The sequence below is a fragment of the Solanum lycopersicum genome, chromosome 4 (assembly GCF_036512215.1).
Source record: "Solanum lycopersicum chromosome 4, SLM_r2.1".
Classification (NCBI taxonomy): domain Eukaryota; kingdom Viridiplantae; phylum Streptophyta; class Magnoliopsida; order Solanales; family Solanaceae; genus Solanum; species Solanum lycopersicum.
The window spans coordinates 61,193,791-61,207,827 of record NC_090803.1 but is presented as its reverse complement, the minus strand read 5'-3'; the positions used below and the strand labels follow the sequence as shown (position 1 = coordinate 61,207,827).

The 14,037-nt window shown below is 33.2% G+C and overlaps 2 protein-coding genes and 1 long non-coding RNA gene across 3 annotated transcripts; 2 read left to right on the top strand and 1 right to left on the bottom strand.

Annotated features, from left to right (window-relative positions):
• Positions 1-277: 277 nt before the first annotated feature.
• LOC104645336 (uncharacterized) lies at positions 278-1,148 on the bottom strand. Its single transcript, XR_739142.4, has 2 exons — positions 785-1,148; positions 278-708 (listed from the first exon to the last, which is right to left on the bottom strand). It is a non-coding gene; the product is annotated as an uncharacterized lncRNA (long non-coding RNA).
• A 1,057-nt stretch (positions 1,149-2,205) lies between these two features.
• Positions 2,206-3,432, top strand: LOC101251970 (putative F-box/LRR-repeat protein At5g02700). Its single transcript, XM_026028886.2, has 2 exons — positions 2,206-2,241; positions 2,350-3,432. The coding sequence occupies exons 1-2, from the start codon at positions 2,206-2,208 to the stop codon at positions 3,295-3,297; spliced, it is 984 nt and encodes a 327-aa protein (XP_025884671.2). The 3' UTR covers positions 3,298-3,432.
• Positions 3,433-9,290: 5,858 nt separating this feature from the next.
• Positions 9,291-13,861, top strand: LOC101264318 (uncharacterized). Its single transcript, XM_004237813.5, has 4 exons — positions 9,291-9,580; positions 12,452-12,569; positions 12,635-12,863; positions 13,543-13,861. The coding sequence occupies exons 1-4, from the start codon at positions 9,429-9,431 to the stop codon at positions 13,569-13,571; spliced, it is 528 nt and encodes a 175-aa protein (XP_004237861.1). The 5' UTR covers positions 9,291-9,428; the 3' UTR covers positions 13,572-13,861.
• The last annotated feature ends 176 nt before the right edge of the window (positions 13,862-14,037 follow it).

The following is a 14,037-nucleotide window of genomic DNA, read 5'->3' as shown; positions in this document are numbered from 1 at the left end:
ATTTATTTGGTTTAAAATATACTTTATTGGCACATATTTTCATAATTTTAAGACCCATACAAGTATGCAATATATACTTCAAATACAAACACCTTGTTGAAAATAGAAAGTCCAAAATATCCTTAATAATAGCAAGAAAGCTCATAGAGGTATCTAATGTAGGACAAAGAGCAAAATCAAAATAAAGGGCATAAGAAACCATCAACGAATATACCCGTAATTCAAATTCTGGTATAAGTAGTTCCAGATCCTTGAATTTGCTAAGAAGACACATCGATAGTTCAAATTCTGGCATAAGTAGTTGCAGATCTTTAAATTTTCACACTATAAATGAAAATAATTTCAAAAAGTTAATGCAATGATGTAAAAAAAACTCGATGGGAAACCCACAACAGTATTCGACTAAAATGAAGAAACCCAAAAAGTTAACATTTTTATTAATTCCTAAAAAATATACTACGACAAACACTATGATAAGCTTCTAATTCAAGATGCTACATTTCATCATCTTCTTCTTCTTGATTAGCTTATCATGACATACTTGATCACTTTTCTTCTACAACAATTTCATCTTCTTTTCTTTAATCTTACAGAATTGTAATGCTTCTTTCAATTCCTTAATTCTATTCGCCAATCTTGAAATAACGGACTTGGATCGCATGTCAATCTCCTCATGATTCCTCCATCTAATGTACTTGCATAATTTTCCTAAAATAGGCCATACATAATGAATTTATTGAGACATTGAACAAAAAAAAAGTAAAGAAATATGTATTGAACTTACACGAAAGCATGAACAGGACCAAAATCTTTTAGCTGGGTTGTCCTCAGACCACAAAATCTGCAATTGCATCAAGTCTCCATGTTTGTATCGCATTGTTAAAAACAACATTGAATTGTTCTCATCATTACAAATGCGATTCAAGCTTGCATTTGACATCCGTCCCTCAAAACCTAATCACAGGAAATTGATTTTTCACATATTTTTTTAAAAAAAAAAGATAAATTGCAATCTTGAACGGCTAACAATATAGAATTTTGGGAAATGAGCGAATTTATTTAATGAAGGAAGTAATTCAAATTGGCAATATCAAATGGCGTTTAATAATTGGTTGGATGTTTTTTTTTCCTTGTTGAACCGCCCAACCTGCGTGAGAGCACTAATGGGTTTAAAACGGGTCAGAATGATATATTTATTATGCTTTTGAATGGTTTCGTGGGATAATTGGACCCCCGCAAACTTAAGGTGTCTACTTGAAAAAAAGGTATAAGTTCCATAAGATAATTATGTATTTCATCAAACGTAAAACACAATACTTAAAAGTATATCAATTATAAATGTTCAAACATAAGAGCATAAACTAAATCATAATGAAAATAATTAAAAAGAGACAAAAATGATTAACTTCAACTCAATTTTAAACACATTTATATATATATATATATATATATATATATATATATATATATATATATATATATATATATATATATATATATATATATATATATATATATATATATATATATATATATATATATATATATAAATAATTCGGTTATTTTGGTTTTTCAATTTTCATTTCTCTAAATTCAAAATCAGATTAAAAAATCAAGCAAAGTAAATTATAAATCCAAAACCAAATCAAAAATCCAAAAAACTAATCCAAATTTGAAGTGGATTTAATTTTTCAGTTTAATCCAAATAGTACACAACTACACGTACTCCTACTTTTCATTATCTAAGTATACCTTAACATAAATAAATTTCAAAAATAAATATGTACCTAAAATTAATATATAGACAAATTTAATTTATTTTTGTTGTGAAAAGTATTTTCCTCTTCTAACATCGTTTCCCGGCAAACTTGGTAACACCACCCCTGCCAGGGAGGAACAACTCTGTCGCCGTCATCAGCCCTTGTCTTTCTTCTTCCGATCACAGGTACAGTTTATCTTCAATGTTGTGCATTAGGTGGTATAGACTCTAAACTGTAATTAAGGCTCCCTTTTTATATGTTTTCCCCGCCGCCGGTGTACGAAGCCGCTTTAACATGACCCTGGGCTTGAACCACCACAACCCATGTTGGTTCCTTTTTATTTGTTGTTCTGTTAGTTCATTCTATTCGACGAATTAAAAATACAAACTTTATCTCATTCCCTTAATTCACACTCCTGTAGAAAACAGTGCTCTACTCTCTCTGTATGGGGAAAAGACAGCGACGATCTGTTCTAAAAAAGGTGACAACTTTCCTCTCCCTATCTAGTTGATTTGTCTCACAGCAGTTTGTGAGTTTCACTCTGTTGTTGTTATTAGGAATCGATTGTCAATTGTTTTTTTTTTCTCAGGGAGTCTGTATTGCAGAAGATCGTATTAGTCAGTTACCTGATGAAATTCTGGTATATATACTGTCTTCTCTTACTGTTGAAGAAGCATCTTACACAAGTATCCTCTCAAGGCGTTGGCGAAGTTTGTGGACATGTATTGATAGGCTTGATTTTGATGCTACAGAACCCTTGGATGAAGTAGCCTCGAAATACAAGCTACGGAAGAAGTATCTGAGATGGGTCAACTCTACTTTACAAATGTGTAAAGAGCAAACACTCAGCCAATTTCGAATTTGTTTTGATTTAGACAAATACGCCCAGTATGATATTGATAAATGGCTTGAATTTGCCTTTTCTAGGAAAGTTCAAAGACTAGAATTAGACTTACGTATAGAGGAAAACTATCCTCGTGATTTTAATAACTGTTATGCTTTTCCAGCACGGCTCCTTGGTCTTGGTGATTTTGCTCACTCATCTTCATCTAAACCTCATTCTGATAAACTCCAAATACACCCACTTGTCCAGCAGAATTTCAAGTCTCTAAAAATGTTGCTATTGAAATCCGTAAATGTGACGGGACAAGTTCTCGAGTTCTTTCTACACAATTGTCCATTTATTGAAACTATGGTTGTTCATGAATCAGGAACATTGGTAAATTTGGAAGTTGTTGGTCCGTCCCTCAACCTGAGGCACTTGGAGATATGGTCCTGTCGTAATGTAGAATCACTTAAAATTTGTGATACAAACCTTGTAACATTAGGGACTTCATCAGGAAGGGTATTAATGCTTAAGAATGTTCCGACACTGGTTAATGTACACATTTTGTGTGTGCCATACACTCATTTATTGAATGACATATCCTCTCATCTTTCTTGCGTTCTCTCTCAGCTGGAGGTCCTTACACTAGATGCTTTTTCATTGGTTAGTGAACAGAACTTGAGTCTATCTACGCTTGTTTTACTAGCTTAGCACCTAACTGGTACCTTCTATGTAGTTGGAACTTCCGCAGGAAGAATTGGAGCATTACAATTTTCCTATACTTGCGAAGCTCAAGAAATTTGTTTTCATCACATTCAGATGTACATTGAGATGGAAAGGCCAGAGCCTCTTAGGCTGCACATCTATAATAAGGGCTGCCCCACAGTTGAAGGAATTTGAAATACAAGTAAGTATCATGTTTTGAGTTCTTTTTCCTATTTGGCTGGTACGGAAGTTTGATTTATTTGTTTTTAGCGATTCTGGTTCATGGAGTTTTTGATGCTGATTCTTGAGTATCTTAGTTATTTAAGCAGTTGAGCTTGAGTTGAAACAATTGTCATAAGCTAATCTTGAAAACATGGTACTTTTGCATTGTTTTTAACTCGCTTGACTGTGACGATATATAATTCTCAACTTCTAAGTAAGTGTCTTTATTCAATAAACTGTACACAACAGTATCAACAATGGACTTTGAATTATTATCTATAAAAATCGCTCCTCTAGTTTCTTGTATATTTCTATTGAATTACTGTGTACCTCAACAACTTGTATGGTGTGGTATAATGAATTTCAGTTGCCAAATGACTATTACGCTCTCAATAAACCCACTTTCTTGTAATAATTATGCTGGTTAATGTCAGACGGACAGAAAACCAAGGTCTAAGAGAGTTTAGAGGTATGTTGTTGCCGGGCTGGGTAGGCTGGTAAAGGAGGAATGCACTGGAGTAGAGATTTCAGAGATGAGGGATTACACAATGTTGTTAGAATCTAGAGATGGTACTTATTTTATGAGTGTTCGAAGGTGGAATCCCAAAACCCAACCAAATGACTCTAGGCTCAGAGATTTAGAATCGATCATCTTTGTGGGGAATGGAGTTGGTACTGTAGAGGCAGAATTCTTTGCATGGTAGATGATGTTCTCTCTCTTCTCTTTATTTTCTTATTTGTTTTCAAAATCAAGGATTACTTTAGGGGAAAGTCATAAATCCCCTGGACTTGTTACGACTTTTCAGTTACACTTTTTGCAATGGTCTTATGACCACCTGAACCACTTTGGAGTGGAACAACTACCACGCTAAGCTCTGACATGGCATTATCAGTGTTTGCACCTCCATGTAGTGTGTGAGAGAACATACAAACTGAAATATATAACCTCTTGACACCATGTGTCCAAAAATAGAATTTTTCTTTTCTCTTTTCTTAGGCCCTCTAAAAATTCAGCTGTGACCCGCCACTTATCCCACTAGGCCACCACCCACTCCGGACCCTGCCAGAAATTGCTCAGACACAGTCACCACCACTATTTCCACCACCCCTCTCCAACGTCCTCTCCAGAATCATGAGCTAGTTTCTGTGGTTGAGATAGGCCAATGGTCTATCCATTTGCAAACCTTATTAATTCATAGCTCCAGTAAGATTGTCAATGACTATTTATATGGTTGTTTTGCCTGGTCAGGATTTGCTTGACCCTATGTTTTCATCTGAGGCAAGAACTTGAAGATAAATGGTGGGTGCTCATAGTAAGGAAGGCTTTGCCCAAGGAGTTACCTATTTGGATGCAGTCCCGGTTTTGATGCCGGAGAGATGGGATCCATAGACCTGAATAGAGTGTAGTATGCATTTCTCGAGTTCAGCTTAGAAATAATTCTAGCTATTTTCATCCTTATTCAACACTCCAAACATTCATTTGCTAAAACCACTACATCTATAGTTTTTTTTCTTTTTTTGGGTAAGTAAATATTTTATTACTACTAAGTGATAATTACAAAGCAAAAAGAAAAAAACTGGCAGGCAATGGAGAACCCCATGTCCATCATCCTTTTTGTTCCTTTGAGTCTTTCTTTGCATCTTCTTATTATATTTTTTGTTGTTTTGAGTTATGTTCTACTTATTTCCTTACGCCAGGTGACATCAAGTCTGTTAACGGAGAAAAGAAAATGTAAGAAGGGCATAAGATGGCCGCTTCCTCATCTCAAAGTGGTCAAATTGTGGGGGATTTATAGCGGCGTATTAAATCTTGAACTGGTTAGGTACTTTTTGGAAAATGCTGTTGCACTAGAGAAAGTCATCATCGATCCTACGGAGCCAATTTTCGGTTCACACCCTTTAACTCCTGAGAATATCAAAGTGTTGCAAACTTCTAGAAATCGTGCTAAACTCCAACTTGAACGTGAAGTGCCTCAAGCTATTGAGTTGGTCATATTGTAATTTTGTTTATATGTATCTAGAGGACAGATTTTGTTTATTATTATGATGCTATCTTCTCTACTTCTTCATTTAACCGTACATATTTTTATTTTTATAATTGATAGAGATAGAGCATTGCGTCATTTTCCCCCCATTGATTCAAATTATTTCATTACCTAAATATAGAGAGAACAGGAGAGGCATAACATGATTCTCCAACACAAACATTGAACTGCCTACCAAAGGAAACAATTTTCATAGCATCAAATTTGAACAGAAGTAGGGAACTGAGGAACTTTCGTATATAGCACTCAAAAATCAATGAATCACTCAAAAATCAATGAATCCGAAAGTAGAGGATGAATCCAGTTACCAAATGTAATTGAGAGAATAACAAACTCTCTTTCCCCGATCACTCCTTTCATCGAACTGTTCTAAAGCAGTTTAAAGTCTCCTGTTTCAGCCATTTTCTTCATGCTTGACTTCGTCTTTTTATCTTTGCACTTTATTTTGACGCTACCACGGTAGGAAACTTGTTTCAAAATCCGCATGTTTTCTTCAGTTTCAGCGATTAACTTCTTCTTGCTTCTAATCCATTTTTTTATTTCTTCCATCTCCTTTAGTATTTTTTCTTTGCCATTGGAGGATCCCTTTCCCTTTGAAGAAGCAGAAGCGGCAAGTTGGGATAACTCAGCATATCTGTTCAGTTTTGAAACAGATTTCCTCTTAGCTTTTCCGGCACGAGGCATGATGACTCAAAATGGAATGAAAACAAAGAAACAAAGACTTGATGAGATTCAACAATGGTGAATCAACGTTATGGATTCACAGGGGAGAAAACTGTTTAACTTTGATTCATGAAAAAAATAAACTGATGTATCTATCTGTACACAATTTTGACACTATGCTATTTATATAGTCTCTACTCATAACCTTCTACTCTATTTAATCTAACTCAACCATAGTTAACTTTAACTAATATTGTAACAAACTCACTAACTAACGAACTTCTCCAGTTGCACTATTCATAGTAACTAACACTGCAATATAAGGATGGTACTCTATGCAATAAAAGGTGTATATAATTTTAAAAATATATCTGATCAGTATAGTTTCTTTAGGCTTAAATTTGCTTCTATAACTTAAAACATTTCAAGTATACGATACACATTTAAATATAGATTATTTACTGTATCTCTCTTCCCTTTCATAAAATTTGTTTACTAATATTAGCGGTGTACAAAATCGAACCAAATCACATATCGAGTTAAACCAAAAAAAGAATTCGACTAGTGGTTTCGTTTGACTTGGTTTGGTGTTAGAAAAAGAAAATCTGACTATATTTGGGTTGGTTTGGTTTCAACTGGAAAAAAACCAACCCGACATTATATATATAATTTTAAAATTTTATTTTATTCGTAAAAATACCTATTTTGATATAATTTTTAAGTATCTCTTATACTTTATTTTTTTCATGTTTGGAAATTAGAATTCTTAATGAATCTAATAAAGATTATAGTACATACATGTTGGTAATTATAATAAAGTTTAAATAAAAATTAAATTGATATTAATGCAAAAAGAAAATCAATTCAACACTAAGAATATGACAATAGTATTAAATATTTGTTTTTTAGTTTTACATAAATTTAGATGATTAAAATACGTGATATAATTTTACTTTCTTTTAATATTTAGTCATGTAATTAATACTTGCTAAACTTATTTTAGCATGATTTAGTACTTCAAATTATGATCATCTTCATTATAACTTATTAAATTTGTAATACTTTTTACGTAATTTTTTATTATTATTTTTTATTTTGGGTATATTTTTTACTAACCAACTAAACAAAATCTAAAGTGAATTTGCAATGCCCAATCCCTTAATTAATTTTAGATAACTCCCTCCTCTTGTAAACATTAAAATACAAAATTTAAAAGAAAAGTGTGTAATAAAGAGGAAACAAATACAAATCCACGGATGGATCACTTATTATTATTCGAAGTAAATACTTTACAGAAAAGAAGAAGAGATCATTATATCATGTACTTAATATGCATTTTGTTTCATTTATAAAACATTATAAATAGCAATGAAATTAAACTAGCAAGTCTTCTTTTTGATTGCAAATGTGATTCGTTATACAAATTTCGTAGAAGGTTTCACTATGATATTGACATAGTTTTACTTCTATTTTTCGAATTCCAGCCTCTATTTTTCGAATTCCCAATTTCTATTTCTTCTGCATACAACTTTTAACTTTGACTTCAAATTTTCATAATGCACAAATAGACACTTTAACTATCCTATCTTTCAATAAATAAATACGCGATTTTTGGAGCCAAAGTGTGTGAAATGCAAACGCTCCCACGTGTATTAGTGAGTCAATCAGTTGCTGTCAACTAATCAAACATTTTACACGTCTTTTTTTTAAAAAAAATATTTTACACGTCATTTTGAAACTAAAAAAAATTATAAAAGAGATTCATTAAGGGTAGAATTGTCATTTCAGCATTTTTTTAACTGTTGTGGGCCTCAAAAATTACCTCTCACTTGCACAGAATGTGTGTATTTCACGCATTTTGCCAGATAGAAATCGCGTGTTTATTTATTGAAAGATAAGATAGTTAAAGTGTCTATTTGTATAAAAGTTTGAGGTTAAAATTAAATTTAAAATTAAATATAGAATTTGATATATATATATATATATATATATATATATATATATATATATATATATATATATAAACATGAATAGTTTTTTAACCGTACCGTCTAAGATCTTATCTACATATTTCTTGAACAGTTTACTTTTTCTTTACAACTTTGTTACTTGGTGGTGGTTGTGTGTTGTGAAAGTTCTCTAGAATTACAATAGTTTTTGTTGGCTTTATTTGAATATCAAATATATATTGCTATATTGGTGTATATAAATATAAATTATAACGAATATATAAATACACAAGATGAAATATAAATATCTTGCTTGTTGTTTTTAAGGAAATTTAAATCTAGTGTTGCATAATATATACTTATCTAGCAATATAATTCTTAATTTGTATGTTTCAGAATATAAAAGTAAAATAACATCGTTTGTCAAACAACTTCAGATTAATTGAAGGGTTCAAAACTCCAAAAATAATAATAATACATTCCTTCGATATATAATTACTCTATCTGCATAGAGAATTATTAGTCAAAGATTTGCATTTTTCTCGATCTTATTTCTCTCTTTCATTATATAAACCTTAAAATAAAAACAATATAATACTTTTCATTTTTCTTTACTCTTTATTTTCTTATACACAAAATAAAACAAAATTAGAACTATTTATAAGTGAAGATTTTTTTAAAAAATAAATTAAAAGAATGTGAGCAATAATGTGATTTATGAATAATAACTGACCTACAAATTACATGAGTTATAAGGCGTAATATAGTAGAACATGATTTAGTCGTTGAATAAGTTACACAAGAACTAATTAAACATTTTCGTATCAATTTATATCCACTAAAATAATGCATTTCGATATTAAAGTGTTATGCTCTGACACTATCTTTTTTCCCTCACTATTTCGATCACGTGAACTAATTTAATAAAAATATTTTAAAAGTATAATTTTATCATCCCTCATTTTCTTTATTATAATTAATTTCGAAAGAAAATATAATATTCATAACTTTAATTAATTTTAAAATCTAAAAGTTGAAAAAGATTAAAACTCAAATTACAATTTCTTTTATAGTAAAGATTATGCTTTTATAAATGATTGATGAACCCATTTATACCCTTACATTTTTTTTTATACATACAATTACAATAAAAATTAAGTTAATTGGGAATTTTAAATTTTTTATATTTAACAAATAAATCTACTTATATTTATTCAAGTTGTTAACACAAGGGGTCAAAGAGGTGGAAGTGGAAGAAATGGGGAGAGAGGTATCTGAGAGCTGTGTGGAGAGTTTACTGACTGAGATTGTCTCTTCTTACTGCAATGGATTCTACGCCGACAAACCTGAGCTCGCCGCCCGCCGGATCGAAGCCATCGGTTTTCAGGTCGGCCACCAACTTTCCGAGAGGTAACGCCGGCAAAACACTTGAATTTGATTGGTACAGATCATATTATAGTGCTAATTTGGTGTATTTACTCTCTCTGATTTTTGGGGATAAAGTTCATAGATTGAAGTATCATAGATATGGACACCTTCAAGTATCTAAATTTTGTATTTGTTAAGTATTTATTTCGAATGTTTTCAGATTCACGAGATTATACAGTTCCAAATTGTCCTCCTGGTGTTGTCGAGTTTTTGATATTTTCCGGTTCAGTACATTTATGAAGTTCCAAAATGCTTAGCGTTAGGCAACTGAATTCTTAGTGTCACTGAGTTTATGTCTCAATTACTTGATCTACAACTTATATATTGTTCGAAAGAACTCAAAATGTTCCTGTTGCTAGCTTGACTCGATGTTAAGATGAAATTACTCTTTATGGCTCTGATTCTGTGGAGGAAGCAAACCAAAATCCTTAGGGTTTTGCTTGTAGTTCAAACCCTGCTCCTTGTGTCGAGGACATTCTAGATTGGAGAGTCCCATCCGATCCGAGTCACTACCCCATTTATTCCCAGGCAAAGAAATGTTAGCAATGATACTTCTTAACTGTCATTTTCCAAATTCTCTCCCTCCCATTCTGATGTGTTTAGTAACTATTATTATTATCTTCATGATCCCAGTAATATGATGCCACCATTGCCTTTCCATACGATTAGCTAATGAGTACTCCAAAGATGATGAAGAGATGTTAGTTCAACTTGATTAATTCTACAGATGAGATTGATTGTAGCCTCGGGGAAAAAGCCCATCTCAATGTGGTTCAGTGTGTGTAATAGCCAATTTGGTAACCGATAACAAGTTGAAGTATATATCCACCTGTACCATCATTTTCACGAGTAATGGTCTAAAGGGAAGTCTACGAAACTTGTCGTTGACAGGATTAATTGTATGGGTTCAAAAAGATATTTTTTTTTTATGGATGGCTTAGGTAAGATGCTAGACAGTGCCTAACTTGATAATAGTCTTACCCTAACCTTCAAGGTTGCTTGGCTAATAGAATTACCTTACTAGTTACTCAAATAGGCCACACACACAAAAAAAAATAAGATTCCTTCCCATTCATATAAAGCTTCACCAAGATGAAGTGTACTGTTATGTGCTCTTCATAAATGTCACCCAGCATACTCAATTAGTTGACGTTATTTTATAGATATGTCATTAGCCATGGTGAGGAAAACACTTTCTCATAAAGGTTCATAGGCAAGGTAGTCACTCTCAAGTTTACTTAACCTCATGACATACTTCCTAAGTTCAGTAGTGAGTCGACTGCTCAAAGACCTGTTTCTAAGTGTTTACATCTTGTCACATCCACTGCTAGTGAAATTTTTTCAATTGAGACTGTATTGTGTCTTTACCTTGTTGTAAAGGACCCTTATCTCTCAAGCATTTCTAGTTTATGCTTCCCAAAGAGGTAAACCCATACAATTCTGATTTTGTGGATTTATCATTCGAGCTTCCGAGGATCTTCGAGATGAGCTTTATTTTAGGGACATTCAGTATGTTGTGACTTCATTCATGGCTTTTAAACCTAACTTGCCTTTCTATATCATATCCTACAAAGCGAACTGCGCTGAACAACCTAGGAGTTATTTAACAATTGATTTTGCTTACCATAGCTGCAGTTTTTTGTGCTTTTCAGTTACTTCTTGCTCCTAGGATTGACACGTGCAGAATGTGCCTTAATATGATGACTAATAAGTGCAGATTTTTCATCCCCAGACATGAGGATATATTCTAACATTGACTTGTGTGGTGGTTATCATCAGTTCCTAGTCTGCCTAAGACCTAAGTAATAAATGATTTGCATGGATACTCCTGCCTGTTGGTAGTCTAAAGCTTTGTTGTTCGGACTCTTCAAAAATATCGACGGGTGCGTGTCAGATACTCCAAAAACATTGTATAATCTGACACAGGTGTGGCGACATTTTTGGAAAGTCCGAGCAACAAAGGTCTAAAGCCCTTAGTACCTTCATGCATGTTACTTCTATCCGTTAACCTTATCTTTGTCAAAATAAATAAATAATCATTCTTATGGAAGCAAAATTTGTGTTAATTGCTTTCTGATTAGTGTGTTGAGCAAGCTTGCACACAAACTGTAAGGCCCACTTGAACAGGTTTACCTAGGTAATCCCTTCGTTGTGAATGTGATGAGTTGTGAAGAATGAGGTGAGCCCAAAACTCTCTCTCAACTTCGTAGTTTTCATGGGTTGGCCTTCTATCGTTGGTTCATTGAGAATTTTTGTACCTTCATGGCTTCTACCGCTGATCATCGAAGGAGATGTCTTCAATGATCTGTTAAGGTGGCCAGAACTTTCTTTGTTATCAAGGACTAGTTTCAGCTGAACTGGTCCTTGTGCACTTTAGCTTCAATATTGATGGTGTCTAGGCCATCTTGATTGAACCTCTACTGATCCACTGGTTGCCCGTCCAACCAACAAGCACAGGTTGTCAAGGTATCTCTTATACGAGGGATTAAAATTAATGATGATGTAAGCATACATAACTTTGTAGGCTGAAACTCTAGGTTCTATCTTTTCTTTTTTGTTATTTCTTTTGCTTTTTATTGAGTTTACAAACTTCTGTGGCTTGTCATCAAGTTGCAACCCAGAGACTGTTCTTGTTCTGTGTTCTAGTATGAAGTGTAATGTAATCTCTAGATTGTGTTGAACCGTATTTAATATTATCTGCAGTGAGTCCTGACTTTTAGTTGAGAATTTTTATCACTTCTATCTTGATCTCGGTATGATATACATGCTCAACATCTTATTACTAAGTTGGACCATGTCTTACCTTTCCTGTTTTACTTTCTGTACTATTTCTATATTTTCTTTTTTTACTAGGTATACCATGGATAGGCCCCGGTTCACTGATCATCTGGAGGCTATCAAATTCATATGCAAGGACTTCTGGTCTGAGGTCTTCAAGAAGCAAATTGATAACCTGAAGACAAATCACAGAGTAAGTTTGAGAATTTGTGCCATTGCTGCTTAAGCATGAGTGATCTCTAACTCCTGTTCATGCAGGGCACCTTTGTGTTGCAAGACAATCGTTTTCGTTGGCTGTCGCGAATGTCAGTTGATCCTTCTATAGAAACTCTTGGTTCTATTCAAGATCCTTCAGCGATGGCTGAAAACAAAGCTGCACAAGCCATAGGAATGCATCTCTATTTCCCATGTGGAATCATAAGGGGAGCACTTTCAAACCTTGGAATTCCTTGTGCAGTTTCTGCAGATATATCTAATCTTCCTGCTTGTAAGTCTTTTCATTTTGAGTTCTTTTATTCTGCGTATTCTCTTAACTGAGGAGGAAACTAAGAGCTTCATTCATTGTATAATATCCATGCCTATTTGAAAAGTGGGTGGGCAAGAAATCTCTTATCTGATCAGTAATTCTGCCTAGAACCACACATTTTGAGCACAAAGAGTACTTAAGTTCAAGCCACTTTTAGGTCATACTTATGTTATTAATTAGATAAAGATATCTCAAGACCATTTCCACATCATTGCCCTCGCCATCTGGGAAGAAGCCTCAACTAGAAACTGTGGATAGTGATAGATTAAACTTACGAGGTAGATCTAGATTTCCTGTTTGCTAGGTACTTCTCTGTTTCAATATATGATCATCGGGTAACTGAAATGTCTGACTTTTGTGTAGTTGTGCAAAATTTTTCTTGTTCGAATTACTTGTCTACTATATATATAGACTCCTTTTTCTTTTTTATAAATCAATGAATTTCACACCAAGCTGGTGACTATGGTAGAGGTACTATTGTTATTTCAAAAATCCATCTATCTCTCTATTTATTAAAAGGAAATATTTTGTGTTACATAAAAAATGCAAATGACGAAGAAAATCCCTGTCTTTAACCATTCCAATCGCACGGAGGATTTGCTCATAATGACTTGCTTTGTCGGGATTTTGATGTTTACAGGTTCATTTGTGATACGAATAAAAGCATGATGGGCTTTTGCAAGAAGAGTGAATTATCCAAATGAGCCATTTCTGTGCTTAGTATGTTCAACAACTCTCTCACATGAATGTCCTGTATTATGTTATGACTCTAGACTCTAAAAGAAAGGATTTTTTCCAGAGAAATGTTGGTTCACATATGAAACAAACATTGTATAGGTCTTCCGAGTACAAGCTTTCTTCTTCATGATACAACATACAGTCCTCTTTCTACCGAACTTGTTGATACAATTTATCTTTTGGTTTCATGATCCATTTCTATATGCTAAGTATGTTCAATATCTCCCATGAATGTCCGAATTAAAACGATGGATGTGTTTTATTGTCATATGAGACAAACATTGTATAGGTCTTCTAAGCACAAATGTATTACATACTTTAAGATGATCTGAAGTATACATGGCCTCTCAACCTAATTAATGGATTCATAAGTTGAGCAAAAAGGTGGACAAATCAC